General features: G+C 42.9%; 1 protein-coding gene across 1 annotated transcript; it reads left to right on the forward strand.

Annotated features, from left to right (window-relative positions):
* The first annotated feature begins 284 nt into the window (after positions 1-284).
* Positions 285-22,293, forward strand: il17rd (interleukin 17 receptor D). The gene is made up of 13 exons (XM_018725450.2): positions 285-460; positions 13,315-13,375; positions 13,845-13,970; positions 15,434-15,552; positions 16,048-16,168; positions 16,548-16,592; positions 16,835-16,986; positions 17,902-17,967; positions 18,279-18,333; positions 18,526-18,636; positions 18,959-19,143; positions 19,774-20,722; positions 21,061-22,293. The coding sequence occupies exons 1-13, from the start codon at positions 341-343 to the stop codon at positions 21,177-21,179; spliced, it is 2,229 nt and encodes a 742-aa protein (XP_018580966.1). The 5' UTR covers positions 285-340; the 3' UTR covers positions 21,180-22,293.
* The last annotated feature ends 603 nt before the right edge of the window (positions 22,294-22,896 follow it).

Here is a 22,896-nt window from a genome sequence, read left to right on the forward strand (position 1 = left end):
CTGAACGCGATTCGAATTTTATTTAAGTCCCTGAAGCACAGCATATGATGATTACAGTTTTTATTAAACCTAAATGCGTACTACAAGTCGTGTACGGTGTATGAACACTGAAAAGGAAGGACAGACGACGAAAAGCCTCGGTGTTTTTCGCTTTTTTTTTTTTTTGATGGGTAATTTTCGCTGTTAGGGGAGGAGAGTGTGTTCGGCGCCCCCTTGCGGACACCTTGAACACGCGCGCGCACACGCTGCCAGCTGATTGAAGTGTTGAAGGCGGCAGAGCCGTCAGTCGGGATCAGTGTGTGTCCGCGTGCGCTCGTGCGTCTTCATGGACTGACCTACGATGGCTGCGAGAGCGCGACTCCTCACGCTGTGTCCAGCTCTGCTTGTGCTCCTGAGCCTCAGCAAAGCGGCCGAGGCCACGGCCTCCAAGAAGGGCAACTCGGACAAATGCAGCTCCAAGGTAAAATATATGATTATGATATCCCCTTCTTCTTGTTTCTGTTTTCTCGCGACTTTCGGCGCGGGGAAAACTTTTTCGCCTGACGACCACTGTTGCACTGTTCTCCACTCCTCTCCTCCACGGACTGTGTGTGTATAACTTAACTGTACTTACGAACACGCGGCTGTCGGGTTGATAACACACAGAAACTGAAACAAAACAAACGCACTTAAGCATTTGCCTTTCGCGTTTGACGTGGAATTATTGTCAATATCGGACAACAGGAGGAGGTGAAGAACTTAGTCCTACTAGTCGTGCGTGGTAAACTCACTGCCGTCAGTTCAGACTCTCTTAGGGCTCTCTTGACTTGTGGATGTGCGCTTTTACGTTTAGTCTCCTAAATTCGCCCCTAGTGCAGGTGGTGGTGTGTGAGTGACTGTTTCTCCCGCTGTCCGCGTTGTGGACAGTGAGTAATCGCGTACTCCGGCGTGGCTGTGGCGGCGAGCGGCTCGGTCCCGGCGTTGAAAGTCGGCGGGCGGTGCGCTCGAGAGCGGCGTGTTTGCTTTGTGGGTCACAGGAGGGTCCCGCTCGCGCGGGCGCGTCCCTGATGGCCGATCTGCCCCTTTGTTCCGCGCGACCTCGAGGGGCCGGGAAGGACAATTTGTAGGATAATAGCGTTCATCTCAGTGACTTCACTCAGCGCGCGGTGCGTGTGCATGATGAACTTTAACTTTAAGCAGAACTTTAAGCAGGGTTCCGTAGGGTCAGCCGGCAGGCAGTGTAGGACTGCCGAGCATGGGTTTGAGTCCCAGTCCTGCTGTACTACAGTATCGATACGTTATACTAATTCAGAGAGCACTGTGACTGTGCCAGTTGGATAAAGATTAGTAATAACGGGGATAATGATAATGTACATACGAACTAACCTGATAATCCCTGATAAATCCTTGATACACATGTACATAAGATTTCTCCAAATCGACTTGCAAGTATTTATCATTTTTTGATTAAAAACACTTTCTAGTTTTCTGGTGTTGCGATTTTAATGAATATAATATTTCCCGTGGATGCCAGTTCCTTTACTTTTCATTTGTGAAATTGTTGCTTTTCTATTCAGTGTATAATGGCGTTATGGTTAAAACCCTTTTCCGGGGAAATCCCTGTGTGTGTGTGTGTGTGTGTGTGTGTTTGTGTTTGGGGGGGGGGGGGTTTGCCCTTGCTTGTTAATGTGAATGACTGGCTCTTTGGTGAATGATTGCCCCCTAATGCATTGTCTGTCCTGTTGAACAGGGCTGCCTTTGAAGTCATTTCCCATAGGAAGTGAGGGACTGTTTGCTCTATTAAAATTCTTTTGGCATTTCCTCCCCCCCACACAAAACCACAGGCCACTTCCCCCCACTGGCCACTTCAAACACTGTGGGTTTGCTGCTCTTTCAGCCAGCTAGCTGTTAGAAGAAACACTTCAGGGTTACAGGTGCCAGGTAGTTAGTTTAAACAGTGATTTTGAATCAAGTTCTTCAACTTCCTTATCATATGGAAGTTCATGCAATCACTGTTGCTCCATCTCCTCAGACAGTAGCTGCTTCTATTCGGTCATTTGTTATTTGAAAATAACTTCATATGAGCATTACTCTTTTTTTTTTCTTTTCAGGAATGTTACTTCATTGTCTGTATTCAGAGATTTTGCATGGCTAAAATATGACTTTCGCTATGGTAATCTCAATTTCACAGAACAGTTTGGTTTTTCATGTTGTAAGACCCTTATGCCTCAGGATAATTGCAAGAAATTTTTATGATATTTTAACATAAGTGCAGTTATATATCTGGTATTCAGCTCATTGTTGATTTGTTTGTTATAGCAGGATGCTGAAATATGTGTAACTTGCCCCAAAAGCCAGCATTGCCTTTAAACCATAAAAAAAAAAAAAAAAAAGCTAAATCAGTCCAAACATGCAGGTTAAGAAAGGCTTTCTGAGTTGCATCTACACAGTGAAGGTACATGAACAGTTATCAAATCAGTTAGTATTGTGAAGAGCAGTTTTTAGTGGATTTGTGCTGTAAAAGGTGTGAAGTTTCCATCCTGGGATTTCCCAGGATCTTTGGTGTGATTTGGTCCCTTTTACATTTGCCTGTAGGGCCAATTTGTAGACCGTGTGAAGTTTCCTGTTTTTTTTTTTTTTCCTCTTTCATTGTAACTTTTAGCCACATAAAAGAAGCTACCATATGGAAAGTACAGTATGTTGGAGCAGGGAAAGGTAGACTTGAGAAAACAGAATTTCTGCGACTTTTGATATCTATCCTGGACTATTGAATAGCCATACGTACTTTGATTTGTCTGAGTGACATTATAAACAGCTGTTTCTGTGACGGTTTTCTAATAATACAACAGTTTTACCTTGTTGCCACTGATATGACTAGTGCTCAATTACTTTTGAATGTTTTTGCAGGTCTGAGCATGCAGGTTAAAGTATGTGACAAAGATGTGTCACCATGTGCTACCTTGCTTTTCAGTTATTTTTGGCCAAACGTGGCATGTTTTTGTCATGAAAATATTGCATGGGAGACGTATGTGCCTTTAATGATATTATTTCCCCTGTGGAGATGTTGCATATGAATTAAAGACCCCACAACATGATGTTGTGCAGTGCAAAGCATTGTCTGTCACTGAAATGGCTTTTTCTAGAAAGGGAATGAAGCAATTTCTTGATAAGGGAATTATTTCAGCTTTTATGAGTTTCTAGCAGAGTTTGGGTTGAGGATAGCGCTGTGTTCATTGTTTTAGACTGAACGTTTCCCTGTCCACCTGACTGAACACCCTAGGGAACAGATGTAATCAAAACACAGACCCAGCAACTAATCACAGATTCCTAACTTGCTTCTGATTAGGTTTCCTCTTGGGCAGAACTCAAATGACCAAAAAAAGCCATGATTGCCTTGTTTTTTTTCTACGTAACGTTGCAGAGAAAATTAGAGAACGTAATTAAGGTTTTACTTTAATCCAAGCTTGGAAATATATCGCCAAACATAGTCACTGCATCAAAATAGCTTCAAGCCTGAGACCTTAATTCTGTTTCAGTCTCACTTGAAAGGCATAGTCAGATGGGTGTGAGAGAACTTTGAGTTATGGCCCTTTTTATCTTTTGATTTCCCCTTTTAAATATAAATATTGTAGACACAGGTAATGTGAATGCACTGCTGTTCCTATGCAAGAGTCTGGTAACCCTGGCAAGTATGAAAAAGCATTCAAGATCATTAGTGTTTTCTCACTGGTTGATCTGCAGTCATGTGGTGTCAACTAGGGGGAAAAAAGGAAAATGTTTTACAGTTTCTCCAGACACACACAAACACAGAGAGGTCCAAGTCTTTTGTCAAGGTGGAATTGGTACAAGATTTGGCTTGAGCTCACATGTGGGACACCTTTCTCAGCTTGTCCAATTTAAATCATTCATTTAAAAGAGCCCTTAGGTTTTTCACCCTCTTCTTTAATTTTTGCAACATCTGGCTGAAGATGAATGATATTGAGGAGGCTCATTTCATAGTATTCACAGTCCGGAAAGGGAAGAAAATGGGGGTTGTTGCCAAGTCATTTCTGCAGCGTCTTAAGGGAGCATTGAGAACCACCCAACCAGCCCGTAACCTCGGAGGCTGTTTTGTGTGCTGCGGTGGGAAAATCCCTGGTTGGCTGGCCCTGAATCGGGGCCCAGCGCTTTGCTGTTTTATTCAATGCGGAGCCTCTAGCCTTTCAGACATGCTGCCTGTGACTGACAGGGTGTCATGCGGCTTGTGAATAAAAGCCGAGCAATTGCTGGTCAGCGAAGGTATGTTAAAAGTGAATTAAAGTGCAGCCTGGTCCTCCAATTGAGCTGGGTGGGCTCTGATCACGGCAAGTGAGCTGCTTAAGTGGTGTATTAATTCGGGTTTCCAAGCTCTTAGCCATTTTTGAAAATATAGGTTTGTTGTATTGAGGGAATGCTCTTTTTAGTGAAACGTTTCTGGTTTTAAGTGAAGTGTGTATATGTATTAAACAATATTTGGATTCTGCAGTAAGCCCTTATTGTTTGGTTTAAACAAAAATATTTTTCCAGAAGCAAATAAATGAGTATTTAGAAAAGATCAGCTTTCTGTCTTGCCTTAATTGACCAACAGCAAATCTTTGAAGAGGATCATTTCCGCCCTGCATCCTTAAGCGTTGTGTTGATAACGCAAGGGCCAGACACCGGCCAGGCGAACTGATCCCTGAGGGAACTCCCTGCATCCCAACAGATTGAAGCCATTACAATCACTTAGGCACTCTTTCCTCCTTACTTAATTAAGGGTCCTGTTCTGAAGCTGCCCTCGGCAACATTTTACTCAAAGGATGAGATTACACAGCGACCCCCTGCTCAAAGTTTAGCCTGGAACCAACTCCAAAGTATTCCTTCCTTAATTTGGGGCTATTTGATGGCAGTCCTTTAAAACTGTTTCAGCCTACCTTCTCACGTCGTTACATCCTTCTGGGTTTTTCTACTTTCCCGTCTTGAACTGAGATATGGAAATATTTTGACTCCTGGGTTCCTAAGTCCCGGGCATGGGATGACAAAGGCCTGTGTGTGTCAGTCTCTCATCCCTTTCTGCCACCCAGGACAGCCCCGTGCCTCCCAGTCCACAGCTGTTCCTTCAGCTGGAGTGGGGATGTGGAGTTGGCCAGCTAGCCTTTGTTCATCCGGGGAAGCACTTTGTTAGCCCAGATTCTTTGTAGTTGTTGTTGAATCATGAAAGCCAGAGGATAATTAGAATGGCCCATGTCCAGGCACAGGACCAGAGCAAGTGAGTCAACATTTGTTCCCTTTTTTGTAGTTTGTATGTTTAAGCAAAGGACAGAGTACTGTAGTTGAATGCATGTCTGTCACAGAATAGGTAAGTGTGCGTTTGCAAAAGCAAGTCTAGGGTCTGAGAGTATGTATCGGTTGGTGAGTGTGTGACAGCCAACTTCATCTGGGGGGGAGAGGGATAGCTCACTGGGGTCTCGATTAACGGCCCTGTTCTACTTTCTGCAGCCTCTCAGAGGCTCTTGGCAGTAGCGCATTCTTACAGCATGAAATACAACACTTTAAATCCCAGAGGCCCCTTCCTCCTCATGAAGAAATGTATTGTTCTCTAATGTCATCTGGCGGATCCCTCCCTCAGTTAAACCTGGTTGGCAGAGAGTGGACAGGATGTCTAACAGCCCTCCAAAAACATCTGAATGTTGCATTCAGGGCCTGAGTGATACAGCAGATCTCTCAGTATATTTATTTCTGCTTTTGGAGAAGACATCAGATCTTACAGGGTTTACTCAGCCAGCAGAAAAAATGAGAAATGCAAATTTTAACTGTTGACATCAAAATATACAGTTTTATAGCCATTCAGTAAAAAATAAATTGGCCGGTGACAGTGCCTCTACAAATCTCAGCATTCCCTTTAGGTCGGTGTGAGTGAAGTGACAAAATGCAGTGATAGTGCGGTCATTTTACCATAGAAAACTTCTGTTTTGTGCAGCAGGTGAGCTTTGGTTGTAGATTCAGAAGTCCTGTAACTTGAAATATGCTTATCAGAAAAATGACTACCTGAGTATAAACAAATGATATTTAAGGGATTTCAGCATCATGCAGCATTGCACTTAATTCATTTGTCATTAATAAAATGTTCAAGTTGTTTTTGTCATTCCTCTATATAGCTTGTATACAGTAGTTACTGTGTTAAACAGTAGAAATAAGTCCAAGAAATAAAAAATTAAGCATTAAAATCCTTAAAAAAAACTAAACAGGGTTTGTGGTCCATTTTCTTTTGAAGAAACTTCCCATACATGAAGTTAAATGCTAGCCTAAGTATAGGCATTGATGTGACTAATAAATACCCACTGCATATTTTGGGAATGGATTTGCATACTTTCATCTGTGTTCTGAACAATTTCACTTTATAGAACTGAATTTTCACTTGTGTCTGTTACCCTGGATATTATAGGGAATATTTGTTTGGTGACTTGCTGATGTTGATCACAATTTCTGATGCAAGATGGGCCCACCTGTGAGCATTTTTGGAGACAGCATGCAGATTTCCTATACCCATGTGTTTTGGGACAGTGTGGGTCAAGGATGCAGAGGCTCTGAAATCTATTTTGAACAGCTTTTGTGGGAGGTGTGGGCGTGCAGTTGTGGTTCACTGATGTTTAGGATGTTGTAGAGATGGCACCAGGGTCTGAGGCTGGTAAAGCCATTACTTGCAGGGGTGTCCATTGTGGAAATCCATTTCTCATGAGTGGAGAACACTCCATCTGTTAAGTTCATGCTTTTGCGCTCAGCAGCGCCTCTCTAGAGTGCCGTTAGAGCATTCTTCAGCAATGTGGTGATTTGTGTCCTGCTGAAATTCAGCATAGTTCTGAGAGAAGAGAGGCAGTGCTCTGAAGGTCTGTGTTGTGTCTTTTCTGTACTACCAGTGAGCATATAGTCATGTTTCTGTGGGGGACATGTAGGACAGATGTTGATGGCAGGAAGATAGGAAAAGGGCAGATTTTTAAAAAAAAAAAAAAAAAAAAAGTAAAATGGTAGGTCTGATTTCCCTGAGAGTTTGGATTATGAACCGACTATGCATTTCCGTTGCATCAATTTGCATGCTTTGTACTTGTCGGTGGATCCTGTACCCATGTGTGTATGTAGTCCATAAGTGTTGTAGAGGATATCTTTAGAAAACAGGAAGGTTGGTAGATAGGGGTGATCGAGGAGTCTACAGTATGGCACATCTAACAGTCCACAGACCAAAAACAACTTGCTTTGCACATACTGTCAATTTAGAGCCTGTTAGGTATAGAGTTTTGCCGGACTTTCTTATTTGTTTCACTGTTCTTAAATTTACTTCCTTTTTATATTAATGACAGGGAACTGTCTTGGATGGTTTTCAGTGACATGATTTTACTTGATCCCAGAAAGATGTACTACTTGTGTTGGGGAATTTTTTTATTAAATGCCTAATGTGGTTTTTGGCATTTGTATGGAACTGTTGTTTTTAATCACCAGCAACTTAAAATGATTGTGTGTCAGAAGTACTGCAAACATGAGTTCTACATTAACAGCTATCTGACTGCCTTCTTGAAGTCATCAAAGTCTGTTTTAAGCATTCTTGTTTTAAATTACGTCTGAATATCAGGACATCTGGCATTGCCAGTGCATTAAAGATTGTACTTTTAGTCACAAGTAATTCCTTAGATTCCTGAGGCTTTTTATCTAAAAACCACTAAAATCTGTCATGTGAGGAAATTCAATGTAGTGTGTGTGTTTTTTTTTTTTTTTTTTGCTGTTTTGTCTACAAAGCATTTTTTTGTATAGACTTTGCCACCTGTCTGTGACATGGGAAATGGTGGGTTACATTTTGGTGACATTAAGCATAAGGTCTTTTTTGTAATCAGAAATTCTTGGTCCTTTTTATACAAAAAATTACAGGGGGGACTGAAGAGAGATTATACTGTCATCACAAGATATGCAAATTTGGCCTGCTGAGAAGTATATGTGGGAGGCAATGGCACACCAAACCCCCACTCTAAATAAATAATTAAAATAATAAACAAACAAACACACAGTGGAAAGCAGTGATTAATTAGCATGACTGAACCTTGACAAAAGATACAAAGCCGATTGTCCCAGAAAGTCTCCCTGCGGGGATGTGAAATGGGAGCCACATGTTGGGTAAGGAGAAACGCATGTGGGGTGACTCTGGAGCACAGTCAAGGTTTGACTGGCCTAGCCGCTTTCATAAAGGTGCTCATTTCCTCCAGCGTGGGCCAGACAGAGCCAATGACCGTGGGCGTTGACCTCAGCATATTGTCGTGAGTTCTGGGAAGCCTGTCCTCTCTTCCACTAAACGGGTCATGGAGAAAACGGGGAACTTCCTGACCTGCATGCTTCTTCAGGGTATACCGCATCTATGTTCAGAAGTAGGGCTGATGACCTTAGAGAAGGAAACAAACTCTTCCTAGGCTCTTGTTTTTGGATCTTAGATTTGCTGATATCGTGGATGCCCACTTTCTTGCTCTTGGCTGGGTATTGCTTGGTGGCAGTTTCTCCACTTGGTAAGATTCCCATCTGCATGCCTACGGACATGCCAAAGGTGCAGTGCATTTGGAAATGGAAGTTTAAACAGGGGCGCACACATAGATGACTGGATTAACAAAGAGTACAGATGTGGGAACTGCTTGCCCAGCTGAGGTTCTGTTTGCAAACTGTACGTGGTTACAGCCAAAGCATGGTGTCAGATGTCATAACTGCCCTGTGCTGGCAAGGGTACAGTTCCCAGCCCATTTAATCACAGAATGGTTTTTTTCTCCCCCAATTTTTATATATAATGCTGTTTGGCTTTTTCATACTTGGACCTTTTGACAATCTAACAATATGGTCTAATATGTCTGGAATGTCGGGAAGAATTATAATGGCAACCTGTTGGAGCAGTTGACTGGAAATGGAGAATAAACTCTTCTGCATAGTGATACCAAAGGAAAACTGCTATTGCACAGGTCCAGGTTGCAGACACACCCAGCTTAGCCAAACACCTGTCTATCAGCCCGTGTTCTAACCAGTAATCAGGCATCCCTTGGAAACTTTCCCATTTTGCCACTGCTGGAATACTGTCCAGGGTACACTGTCAAGCCAAGCATCCTGTGGTTCTGGGATAGGCTCTAGACTACCACTACCTTAGTTTGTTAGTATCATGGATATTGACCAAAAGGACATTCTGTTGAGTGTAGGTGTGGCAAAGATTAGTCATTAAATATGCTGAATAAGGTAGTGTAGTGGTTAGAGCTGTCGCCTTTGTACTTTAGAGGTCAAGGTTTTGAATCTCACCACCTGCTGTAGTACCCTTGAGCAAGGTACTTATCCTGAATTGCTTCAGTAAAAAAGATTAGCTGTGAAAATGGGTAATTGTAGGTTGTTTAACTGTAAGTCACTTTGGAGAAATTCATCAGCTAAATGGATAAATGTAAATGTATTTTTCTGTCCAACATGGCATACAATTTGAAAAAGATATTTATACAGCTGTTTTTCTTAATTTCAAGTTAAGTATCTCTCAAAAGTACAGTGGCAAAGTCCATCCCAGCTCTTGAATCAGTAACTCAAAAACCAGTCTCCTTAACCACTGGGCTTCCTGCTCTTTATATTTATAATGCTTTGTCAATGTTATTGTTGGTGTCTACAGGGAAATTGCACCATATTCTTGATTCACAATATAATTTATTTTGCTTCATTAAAAGTAAATCTTCATTTGTTTTCATTTTTTGAGCATGTATTTGAAAACTATTAAATCTATTGCATTAATTTCCCCTGAAGTGCTGAACAGGCCAAGTTGGTGGTGCTTAACTCAGTCTGCAGAATTTACCTTTTCATGTTGCATAGACACAAGTGCATAATGGATTGCAATCTTTTAAACCTTTTTCCTTGGCCTTCATGAAAATGTTCACTGTCATTTGTAACTTCCTCACAGTGTCTTCTTTTTAAATGAATTGTGTATTAAGTTTTGCGGTCCAAAAATGTGTAAGTCTTGAAATGTAGAGCTGAGGTGATGGTGTTTTATTACAAAGATTTTCTATATATTTATTTATGAGAGAGAGATGTTGCACTGTAGTATGTCTGAGGAAGTGGTGTGTGAATTTCTGCAAGTAGGGGTAAGGAAGGATGGTAAATTGGACTGCACATAAGCCCAACAAATGTTCCTGGCTAATTAAGCTGGTTTTACCCCTCAGGCACCCCCTCTTCCCCCAGATGGCCCCTTCCTACCCTCATCCTGCTCCTTCTCTCCCATGCTGCAAGCGACTATAATTGTGCTTCAGTTAATCAACGCTGCTAAACTATCCCAATAAGGTTAAAAAAATAAATGACGGCATGTACACGTATTTTCTTTTGTTAGACAAATTTCCGGAGTTTTTTCCTTCCCATTTCTTTCTGAGAGTTCAAGGGGCAGGGGGAGCAGGGTTTGGAGGGGTTGGAGATCAAACAAATAGTTTTTCTTTACCACCACCCCCCCCTGCCAGTTTGTTTAGAGTTGTCTCCATATGGGTTGCAGCTAATAAGGTATTTAAAGGCAACCATCTCCACTTGTAACATTGCTGGCAGTGCTCTCATTAAATGAATTTCATGTGTGGGTTTGGATGCCAGAAAGAGGGGGGGGGAGAGACTTGAATCCAAAATACCTTGGAATGCCTCTGGAAGGGTCTAGCCATAAGAAGTTTTCTTCCCTCTTTTGACTCTGTAACAAAGTACTGTACAGTGGTAGAATGGACAAGATATAGTGATGTTTTTGAGGAGGGAGCTAAATGCCCCTGTGCTAAAGGGCTGAATTATACTTTACTTTGCTAGACCAAGAAGCTGAAAGCCTGGGAGGTGCTCTGAGAGAAAGAAAGCCTCTGAAGCCATGCACTCCCCCTGTGATTCTCTAATTATTGTTATTATTATGGAACACCTGGTGGATGGCTGCTTTACTCTATTCTGAATGAAGAACAGTCAGATCCGCCCTCACCTGCTGTCGAACTTTGCTGGGACATGTCTGTTTTCGTTACGCTTCCTGGTTTTTCCATCTAGATACACTTCCCAAGTCTACCAGCTATTTCTGTTTGTCTCACGGGTGCAAGAGCCTGATATTCACTGTACTTAGTGGAAACAAACATGCAAGGCCAGCAGCTGGTTCTGAACATAAAAAGATATCATTAACTTCTTACCGGTCTTGCAGTAGCGACTGCACTGTGGCATTAGCCAGCACACCTTGGTTACACCTGAAGACATGCAAAGGATATTCCGTAGTATCTTGGGGGGGGGGGGGGCTGTTAACCTGTGAAGGTGAGCAGCGTGATTCCCCCCCCCTCCCCTCTGTAGTCGACCTGGAACTGACCTTCAGTTTTCTGTCCTAGGACAGCATTTCAGCCTATTTAGTATGGGACATAATGCTAGTTTTAAGTGTCCTACACTCCCTCTGTACTTTTAGCATTTTCTTTGAAATTGAAGGACCAATGTTCAAGAGAGGCTCTGACATATGCTGATATCACAAGTATTTCTCCAGCCAGAGTCTCATCAGCAGGATGAACACCTTTGTGGGAGAAAGAGTAGTTGTCTCACAGGGCTGTGAAGGGAACGTCTTTATGGTGTTGCATGTGACAAGAGCTTGTTAAGAAGGTGTTGGCTTGAGCCCCCACTACTCACAGCAGAGGTGTGAGGCCATGGTTGGTGACAGGGTCCCCATGATGACTTTCAGGTGTGCAGTGGAACCCCCCTGCAGCTTTCTGTCTGCTTTGAGCAGCTGGGGGCTGCTGTGTGATCACACTTAAAATCCCCAAGATCTTTGTCCTGCACTTCAGACCCAAATTAGACAGCTGCCCCTTCCTGCTCATGGCAGTAAACTTCATCTTTAAACAACCTCAGGCCTGAAGCAAATTTTCAACATCAATATAAACCCCAAGGTAAAATTAAATTTTGCTGGTGAAAAGGAATACAACTCCATACCTCTAGCAAATTTTGATTCTCTGTAAATGGCACAAAGTGAGTGTTTCTACCTAAAGATTTAGGTAGAAATGTTAATATATGCAGGGGTGCAGTGGCACAGCAGGTTTGGCTGGGGCCTGCTGTGTGGTGGGTCTGGGGTTCGAGTCCTGCTTGGGGTGCCTTGTGGCAGACTGACGTCCCATCCGGGGTGTTTCTTTCCCCCTCCAGCCTTGTGTCCTGCGTTGCCGGGTTAGGCTCTGGTTTGCTGCAGCCCCACTCGGGACAAGTTGGTGTGTGTGTGTGTGTGTGTGTGTGTGTGTGTGTGTGTGTGTGTGTATATGCTGTAAAATGTGTGAAAATGAAGGGCACCTCAAGTAAAAAATGTGAACAGACACACCTCCAGGTGTGGTGCTCTTCCCCTCTTGTCGTAGAACATCTGGCACAGGGCTGTGGGTGGAATGTATGTTTGTGTCAGGGCAGGCAGGTGTATAAGAGGTTTTATCAACAAACATTCTGAGAGAGAGAAGGTGCCTGTTCCTCTAAATGGCACCATGTTTTCTTTTAATAGATGAGCAAGACTGCCAGAACATTTCATGGATTTCCACTACAGTTATGTGATTTTTCAAGAAAAAAAAACACCCAGCAGTAGTATTTCTTCAGACAGAATACCCCACTGAGTCATTGTTTGTGTTTTGTTTGGCAGACCACATTTCCAGTGAAATGCAGCGTGCACAGTAGTAAATGCAGCTGAACAGAGACTACACAACGCTATACAAATATACATTGAGTGCTAACTTAATTCTGATAATATAATACTGCCTTTGCAGTTACAGCATAGCTGTCAATGTGAGTGATGTAGACAGAACTAGTAGGATTTTAAATGAATTTTTTTCTGTGATTATTCCATGTGCCTAAGGATTGCATTTTTATGTAGTTTATAGCCCTAGTAAAAATGCTTACAAGTGAGTGAACTTTTAGTTTGTTCATTTCAGACAGTGACTAGTAAGAACAGCCCTAATCTTATGCTCTTCATTCTTGTCCCCTCAGCTGCCTGTCTGAGATCACCTGTGTCAAACCACCCACCAACATTTACTTTGCTTTCAGTTTTGTGTAGAATGTGCTTGTTATGTTGAGTTCTAACAGTTGTAATGCATCCTTCCTTACCCCCGTTCATTCGCGTGTGGCTGTGTTTATGATGCTGATATGGAGTATTGAATGGGAATGTGTTGTTGGGAGTTTTCAGTCACCTCAATAGAGGATTTTATAACCTGTGACCACATTTAAATAGCAGCACTTCTGTGTTCATTATAAACATGTTAGCACTGAATTTTTCTCACAATTAGTTGTTCTGGAAAAGTAATGCACATCCTTCCTTTTTTTCCCCTCCCTCTTTCTCTTTAGGAACTCCTGTCAAATTCTGATGACAATGGGAGAAAGAATGGAGTCACGTTCCGAAATGACAGTAAGCCTTTCCTGGATTTTTGAGAAAGCAGTATGGTTAATGTCCCTTTTGTAGCAATTACTTGATGAATGGGCTTTGCCAGGCATGACAAAAATATATTGCCTTTTTTAGATACCGTTGAATAGCATATTACACTCCAGTGTATCCCCACCCTGTGGATTTCACCAGAAGTCAAATTTTCTCTGGACGCTAATCCTGATTTTCCCAGCAGTCAGTCCCCATTGTTTGAGATTGTCAGAGGGAGCTGATCTGCTCAATAGCCCTTAGTTTAGCATCACAAAAGCTGCCGTTCAGAACTGAGGGTCCACTATGTACCCACTGGCTGCTCCTCATCATCAGTCTCTCCACACATTTCAGCATTATGAACAGACAATGTGTAGTCGTGAGCAGGGTGAAACAACCTGCATACACCCAGACCTCTGCGTAGATGTGCACTGCAGTGAAGCTCATTTCCTCCTCTCTTCACCAGACTGCACGCTAAACTGGAACCAGATAGGAAAGCATGCCATCCATGAAGTCAGCAACATCACCTTCAGCCAGCTCTCCTGTGACCAGCAGGCTGCTGTGGTGGTACACTGGCTGCCTAGCCCACTCGGTATGTAGTCCACACACCCATTCCTCACCTGTCACAAAAGGCCACATGCAAACAGGCAGATGTCATCCAGATGTGTGGTGCATTTTCAACAAGGGCAAAAGCCTCCCTGGGGCCATATACGTTGGAGTAAGCCATAGTTCTTGTTAGTAACTTAAAAAAACATTAAAAAGACTTTGCTTTGTGCATTTGTTATGCATGAGTGCTTAGTGAAGCGCTTTCAGTATTTCAAAACTGTACTGCACTGGGGGGATAAGAAGCGGGGGGGAGTTTAAAAAGACAGAGGAACAAACAAAGGCAGCTGGTCTTCAAAGGCACACCAGAGCCTGGCGTGATGAAAGACACAGCCCCTGTACGCTCTGTTAGGTTACTCCTCTCTGCTCTGCTCCACTGGAGGAGGCAAGCAGGTTCCGCGTCACAGCACTGTGATGCGGTGCGCCTGTAGAGGAATGTGTCGGGATGAGGGAGAAAGAAGAGCGTAACGCCCCCCTCTTGCTCACCAGCTTCCGTTGGACTGGGGCTCTATTGAGCTCAGTAATCCAAAGCCGCCGCTTGAGCGGCGGGACAATGAACCCTGTTGTTTGTGGGAGCTGGGGGTTAATCCTTTTTACTGGGGCAGGACTCAACACAGCTCAGGTAAAAGGGTTATATATAAAGAATGTTTTCCCCCCTCAAGAATAGAAGGAAGAGAGGTTCTATCCATGCAAGTGATGCAGTGGTTATGGCTGCAGAAGAGACAGAAAAACGACATGGAAGCACAACCAGTCAGGCAGCTTTTTTTTTTTTTTTTCCCCCCTTTTGCCTCTGTGAAGGGGTGGCTTGATGGTATCTCCAGAGAAGTGGAGGTGTGGAGTTACACCCACCACAAAGAAGCAGTTCTTTCAGGACTGTGTCCCACCTTGGTAACAGGAACCCAGGTGGAATGTGTTTTCTTGTGCCGCAGGGACTGATAAGGCTGAAATGTAATTAAATCTGGGGGTGGGTTGGCACTTTGTGAAGGGCAGGGGAATGCTCTCTTGGCACCAGTGTTTGGCTCCTGTCCTCTGGTGTAAACTGGCTTCTCTTATAGGTGTAATGGTTAGTGATAGTGCAGAGATTTGGACCGGAAGAATATGGAAGTGTTTTAGGACATCTTTGCTTTGATCTGGGATATTTGCTGCAAAATGCCTTTGGGTAATTCCGTTTTGGGCTCGAAGAACAGTGGTGACATAAAAACAAACAAAGCCACAAACTGCCAGCCCAAACAAAGTTTGAGAAATATGATGCAGTAAATTGGAATTACTTTTACACCAAAACATAATGTACAGCACTTGATGTGAGTCATGCTGCTTAACATATAAACTCACCACTGAACCACAGCACTGTGTTCCAACACAACATATTTGATTGATTTAGGACACAAGTCATGTTTACCAGATAGCTAAAGGAGAGGATGAGTTGTAACAGGGCTGCATTTTTCTGTGTAGGGATTGAACATGTAAAAGGATTCCGAGTTTACCTAGAAGACAAGAACCCAGAAGGGAAGCAGTGCCAACACATGGTCCTCAAGGATCCTCGGCAGCTCAACTTCTCCTTCAAGAATGTCGTAAGTCCTACTACCCCTTCCAAGCCAGCCATAATTAACCCATTACAAATACTATCCATTTCATCGAATGCTATTTTAGTTTCATTGCTTTTAGTCAACTTGGTTTATTCCATTAGTTGTCAACACCACTGAAAATTGGCTCCAATGTGTTCCTCCCCAGTTCTCTTTAAACCATTGAATCTTAGTACAGACAGGTAACGTGGAATTAGTTCAATTGGGGTAGTAATTAGGTCAGTAAAAGGTCATTTTTGGCACTCAGGTGAAGACTTTTCCCAGTAAAACAGCATTGTGTCAGGACCATGGTAGCAACTTCTAGATTCCCGATTTAACAATTTTTTCAAGGATAACCGCATGACAGCAGCTAATTCAAGGAGGTAATGGTTGAAAGCTTTGCTTAACACCACACACAAGCAAACCATTATTTGTTTTTCTTCTACTTGTATGTTACTGTGTTTTCGTACACCTGCTCTGACAATGTCTCCCTGATTTCAACAGAGGATGAGTTCGCTGCCGTTCTCTGGTCTGGCCTTTGAGACAGACTACATGGTCAGGATTGTGCCTTTCCCCACCTTCATGAACGAAAGCTATTTCCCTCCATCATTCCTGCGCACTAACAGTAAGCAATTTTCCATTTTGATGTATTTTCAATAAAAGTATTTCGCTTGATTGTCAACTGCTGTTGAAAATGGATGGATGCATGTCAGTGTGTGGCATGTTTTTAGGGTGCACTGGATTGAGGGGAGGGTAGACCTATTTTTGGAATGGTGTTCACATTTGCAAGACAGAAACTATGGTTCCTGCAGTCCATGTGCACCTGCATCAGTTTGCTGTAATAATTTTGTATAAATAGATGACAAATTTTAGTGGAACAATTTCCATAGCTTCTCTGGTACATGAACAGGGCTACCAGCCGACCACAGTATATTTAACTGTTAGCCGCGGCTGTTTGTTGTGCGTAGCGGAAGAGAAGAATATGACTGTCTTTATTTTCACAGCTTGCGAAGTGCTTTTAGGGTCTGACAATCTGGTCTGCAAACCATGTAAGTAGTGCTGTGAGATGCAACCTCATTTTGTCTATATGTGTAGGAGAGCTGTTGTGTTAAGTTGAACAGCTCAAGTTTGCAGTACTTATAGGTATGTCTGCAGTGTATTGGTGTTAAGGTGTTGTGAAGTTCTGGTGAACTTAATTGAATTGCTCTATTTTCATGTTTTCTTCATGAGTACATGTCCGAGTACATGCCTTTGTCCTTCACCCCTGATCACTGAACATCTCTGTGGACAGATTGGAAACCTGGAAGTCTGAGTGTTTCTCAGCTGGGCACCAGCTTACACGTAGTATTTGACCATGCACCCGCCACCTTTGGGTTCAGCACCTACTACCTGTACTACAAGTTGAGACAGGAGGGATCCTTCCGGCTCAAGCGCTGCAAACCGGTGAGGGCAGCAGCAGGCATGCAGCACAAGGCGTCTATTTCAGATCCTGCATGGCACAAGTGTTGGCCTGTTTCCTGTGTCTCACACATGATTTAAAATTCTCACCTGCCTTTGCATCATTGAGACTGTCCTATGAGACATGACATGGTCTTTGGGCAGTCATTCAGGTCCAGCTTGGCAGCAGTACAGTGATGTGCTTCCCAGAAGTTCAGTAAAGTAGGTGTTCACTAGTTTTGGCCAGCAGAGCTGTGGTCCACCAGATCTCTCTGGCTACATATGCCATATGGGAGATTTGCTGTCCAACTCTCTTCCTCATCAGGGTCCTGTCCGCAGGACCAAACTTGAGTACTTTCCCAGCGACAGCTTGGCTCTAAAGACGTTGCTGGAAACTCTGCTGTATCATCTTAAAGGAAGTTATTCCAGGCACAAGTTCAGTTCTTTCAACTCTGGAAATATCAGTTGTAGTTATGCAGTTCATTTTTGGCTTTCTTGCCAGGTGTGTGTTTCCTCCCCACTCGCACTATAACTGACATTATGAAGGTGCGTTTAAGAGAAAAGTGGACCAAAGCCTAAAAGCCCATGATTTGACAAAAAGATATATCATTTGATCAAGTCTGTTGTATTGTCACAGCAGTGCCTTCACATCAGATTTCCAGACATACAACATTTTGGTTAGTGGTCCTACTGTTTGGAATGCCTCACTGATTTCTTATTTGAAAATGGCAGAGACTATTCCCCCCCCATTTTGAGATTGGTTTTATTGGACATGACCTTTCCTGTTCTGTTTCCCCCCCAAAATTTTTGGTTTTAAGGTTCAAGTTTCACAACTTTGTCATGGGACAAGATGTATGGAAAAATAAGTTTTTATTCCTCCATGCCATAACTGAGTTAAAGTAGCAGATCTATTCTCTACAGGATTCCAGTTCAGACAGAACCACTTGTGTCCTTCAGGATGTGTCCCCAGGCACTTACACAATTGAGGTAACCCTTCCTTCTGGTCCAAGTACTTTATTAGTAATTTTTTTGTAAGAATGGCAAAACTGCATGTAGTATACATGGAATATTAACACAGTTGAGATATATTTCAATAATATAGTCCTGGAAGTTAGTTGAAGTATTGGGAAGATTAATAAGAATGAATGAGAATTCCTGACAGTCAGGCAATAGAGTATTTGTAATGAGTGCTTTTTGGGCCACTACAGTTTTCTGAAAGGTGATAAGCATCAGGGAAGCTTCTGCTCAATTTCCTGTGGTGCCCCCCCTCCCCTTCCCCCTTCCCCCCCATGCTTCAGCTACGTGATGACAACAACTCCACCAGGAGACAAACACAGTACCACGTAAGCCAAGGTAACACAGCCTGTTTGAATAACAGTACAATTGATCATGCTACTTTTGTCACATTTAAACCTAAAATTGCTTATGATAAAAGTATGGAATGTAGCTGTCATTCAGTAAATTGTTAGACTGGGAATATTGAATTTGAAAGTGCACTCTGTGCCTATTGTCTTTTTTTCAGTGTTTCTGCTTTGACCTTTACAGTGCACTCCCCCTGGGCTGGTCCCATCCGTGCCATGGCCATCACCGTGCCGCTGGTCATACTGTCTGCCTTTGCCACGCTCTTCACCGTGATGTGCCGCAAAAAACAGCAAGGTGAGACTTGCCGCCCCCTCCTCCAGCACAGGGTTCTTATTTCATTACCTCTGTAGTTGAACAAAGGCAGTAAAAGGATACAACTAATGTCTCTGTACAGGTCTGCGATTCCCACAATGTTAGGTGCTTCAAAAGAGCATATTTAATAAGAGCCATGTGAAACTTGATGATAAATACATGTGTTCTTTGATTTAGTCCTTTGAAGTTATTTTTCTTTTTGGACTCATTGTCTCTGTCTATATCACACATGCACTAAAACAGTCCTAGAAGTGTTAAAAATGAATGAGTCCAACTTTTTGGTCTTCTGTGGTTTGTTGCACAGAGAACATATATTCTCACCTGGATGAGGAGAGCTCCGAGTCATCTGGCCACACCACTGCCCTCCACACAGAGAGACCGTGGCCCCGGCCCAAGGTGTTCCTCTGCTATTCCAGCAAGGACTGCCCCAAACACCTTGCAGTCATTCAGAGCTTTGCCTTCTTTTTGCAAGACTTCTGCGGGTGTGAGGTATGAACAGAGCCATTAGCAGAAAACAAACATCGCTTAAAGCTAATGCTGACCTCTGCTGGTGTGTGGAATAAATAATGTTCTTACTAATAAATAAATGTTCCTACTGTGACATAAAGGTTCCAGTGCATGTCTTTGGAAATGGGCAAATGAATGACATGTTTATTAATCCCAGAAGAAAATTCACTTTGTATTGTTCGATTGACTGAGGATCTTTTTCATTTTGTTACAAAAACCAGAAATCATATACACAAAAATGAGTACATGAAACAATAATGGTAAAGCATGAACATAAGCATTCACCTTTAGTATTATTTTAGCGGACACTATTCCTAAATTACTTGCGTTAGACTAACTTCATAATGATTTAGCCATTTGTACATTAGTGTATTCTTACTGTGTCAAACTTAGGGTGAATACCTTCATCAAGGGTTCTGCAGCAAGAACCTTCAGATTAAAAGCCAGCAGCCCTAAGCATTACACTGCCTGCTGTAATTAGATATTTCTGTGAGTGCTCTAATCAGTAGTGTGAGAAGACACTTATGCTGTAGCACTGTTCTGTGGTAGGAATGAATGGGTGTGAAGAGATTTGTCAACACCTGATCGTCTTCCTTATGTTCTTTGCTCTAGGTGTCTTTAGATCTGTGGGAGCACCTGAAGATCTGCAAAGAGGGGCAAATGGCCTGGTTAAGCAGGAGGCTGGAGGAAGCACACTTCATCATTGTAGTCTGCTCCAAAGGCATGAAGTACTATGTAGAAAAAAAGAATCGCAAGAGTAGAGGTGTGCCTGGTCGGGGGGCCGGGAGCGGGGAGCTGTTTGTAGTAGCCGTGGCCATGATCGCAGAGAAGCTGCGGCAGACACGGCAGAACTCTGCTGACCTATCACGTTTCATGGCTGTGTACTTTGACTATTCGCGTGAGAGTGATGTGCCAGCACTGCTGGACCTTGCACCCAAGTTCAAGTTGATGGAGCAGCTGCCCCAGTTGTTTGCCCGGTTGCACTCCCGCCAGCTCCACTTGCCCGAGCGGGAGCCACAGCCATCCAGCGTCAGCAAGCGCAATTACTTCCGCAGTAAGTCAGGCCGATCACTCTACGTGGCCATCAGCAACATGCACCAGCATATCGCCCAGGAGCCTGACTGGTTTGAGAAACAGCTGGCGTCGGCACAGGGGCCTTCCTCCCAGGAGCAACTGTCCCGTGTGGAGAAGTTTGACTCCGGCCTTGTGCTAAACGAGGTGGCGCTCAAGTCACCCCCTGATGGTGACTGTCCCCTCAAGAACAGCCTGCTCCTCCTGCCACCAGCTACAGCAACGAGGCACACCTCTGTGTCAGGTCTGTGCTCCAGCTTGTCACGGGGGGATATGGAGGGCTCTGTCTCCCAGGAGGGTGGTGCTCAGCTCAGACCCCTGCTACATGCGGATGGTTCCGCTAGCCCCCCCGAAATGCCCAGGGACTCTGGCATCTATGACTCATCAGTGCCTTCCTCTGAGCTCTCCATTCCCTTGATGGAAGGCCTGTCCCCAGACCAGGCGGACTCCTCCTCCTTGGCCGACAGCGTGTCCTCCTCATCCGGACTGGGTTAGTGTGTCACGCCTCCTGCAAATAGACATAAAATCAAACTACTTCAGTATTTGTTGAAATAAATCTTGCCAAATATTTTACATATATATTAAAAGTATATGCTGCTTTTCTAGGTGTCACCCTTGTCTTCATTTACATTTGGAGCATTTAATTTTGTTGCAAGTACTGTCAGTATCACAAAGTCCAAATTTTATTTAGCGGTCTGCTGTTTTTGTTCTGAATATTGTTGTGATGATGTTTGATACTGAAGAACCAATGATTAACAAATGATAAAGTGCAGAAATGCCTTGGTGTACTGTTCATTGTAAGTAAAGTGGAACCTTCTCTGTTTACAGGAGACGAGGAACCCCCTGCTGTCAACTCTCTGCACTGCGCTGTGCCCACAGTCTGTAAAGCAGAGCTGCACCACAGCTTTGAGCAGAGTGATGGACTTAGAGCCGCGGCACCTTTATAGTGCCCATAGACTGGACGTGCATTGCCACTTTACTGCCTCGTTTTCTCACATATGTGCACAATCGTGACTCGTCATGTGCCACGTGGTCATATTTTTTGGGGTGAAAAATGACTGTCCTTCTGCAGCACAGACTTTTCTCACCGATAAGGGAATTGCACCACAGTTTTTCAATGTAATTTAGGGGCCACCATCTGTTGGATTGTGTGAAAAGCTGACGCTATATGACCAAAGAGGTTACAGTTTTATAAAACCAGGTTCCTTGTAGATTTTGTGATAAAAATATTTTATATATGTACTAAATCACCTGTATACAATCTTTCTGGTTGCCATTACATCAGCTTGTTGACTAGTGTTTTTTTAAAAACATTTTAAATGCTCTATATTGGGTGAAAACCTACACCAGTGACATTTACCAAGATGCGTTAGTGGCTGAGTGAACTGTCTATATCAATTTAATTTATTTTTTCAAGTCACTCTTTACGATGAACAATGAGATTGTCACCTCGTGCAAAGGTACTCCATTGGCATTACTTGCTGATGCTAGACACAGTTTGTGTAAAAGCACTTTTGTACAATTTTTGTGCTTAGAATATTTGTGCCTAGTATTTATTTATTTTTTTTAATTTGACATCTTGTTTACCGTTTTGAGATCTGCTCCCTGGAATATAGAATTTAACAGTTCAAAGTGTATCCATACAATTTGTTTTTCAGTTGTTAAATATAAAGTGCTGGTTTTGTGGTAAAAGACACAAATCTGTCTGCATGAAAGTGGCATTAGTTCAGAATGACAGTTCAAGTGCTGTTTTATGCCCCCATTAATGGCTTCTTGTTGAAAAGCTACATCATCACCTCTGTGACGACACTGGACACACATGGCTGTCCGTAACTGGTGTTGCTAGGAAATCATCCATCTGTTTAACCTGATGCTTTGACTGTTCCCCATGAAATTAATTTTGCAGCTTGCTTAAGGAACACTTCATGCTGGTTTAGAATGTTTGATTCCTAATTATCTTCCTAATTTTACATTAATGGCTGCAATGTTATAAAATTGCTATTTTTAGTTTTTAGACCTCAAGATGAATTAGGTATATTCTTTATACTCCATACATTTACCCTCCTGTAATGATTTTGCCTTTGAGTTAGAAGAAAAAAGTGACTGGGTCCACCTTGGTGTTTTTTTTTTTTTTTTTTTTTTTTTTTTTTTTTTTTAAAACCACACTTGGTTCATTTTTCCGTAGGTTTAGGATATTAGCAGTTATTTCTACATTACATACTCTGTACTGATTTATAGTACTTTAATGTAGGAAACGAGCATCAAATAAAGCTCATGTTTTAAGGAGGGTCGGTTTCGAAGCAGTTGTCATTTCTCCCAAAAATGTCATTAGGTGTCATTCCAAAGGGATCCATGAGGGGGCAGCAGAAGTACTTCCAGTCATGAAGCGGCCACCTTGCTCTTCCTCCGTGACTGTCTTTCGATATAGAATCCTAAAGGTTACCAAAGTCACTTAGTCTGCAGCGGGATCAATTTAAATCTCACACTAGAAAGTTATGCAGAGGACCAAGTATCTTATTCGAAAATTGCCTAACCAAAAGGCGTTTAAGAAAACAGTCTATAAACTAGCAACGAGCCCTGAATTTAAAGTGACAGTACACCCTAATACGTACATTACAAACGCATTTATTGCTCCCCATGAATAAGGCACTGTTCTATTTATCT

This window comes from Scleropages formosus, chromosome 22, assembly GCF_900964775.1.
Source record: "Scleropages formosus chromosome 22, fSclFor1.1, whole genome shotgun sequence".
NCBI lineage: Eukaryota > Metazoa > Chordata > Actinopteri > Osteoglossiformes > Osteoglossidae > Scleropages > Scleropages formosus.

Excerpts from the sequence above, each read along its gene's own strand:
- il17rd (XM_018725450.2), top strand. The coding sequence starts at position 341 with ATGGCTGCGAGAGCGCGACTCCTCACGCTGTGTCCAGCTCTGCTTGTG. Across the intron at positions 16,987-17,901 it reads GGCTCAAGCGCTGCAAACCG|GATTCCAGTTCAGACAGAAC; the intron begins GTGAGGGCAGCA and ends TATTCTCTACAG. Across the intron at positions 17,968-18,278 it reads CAGGCACTTACACAATTGAG|CTACGTGATGACAACAACTC; the intron begins GTAACCCTTCCT and ends CCCATGCTTCAG.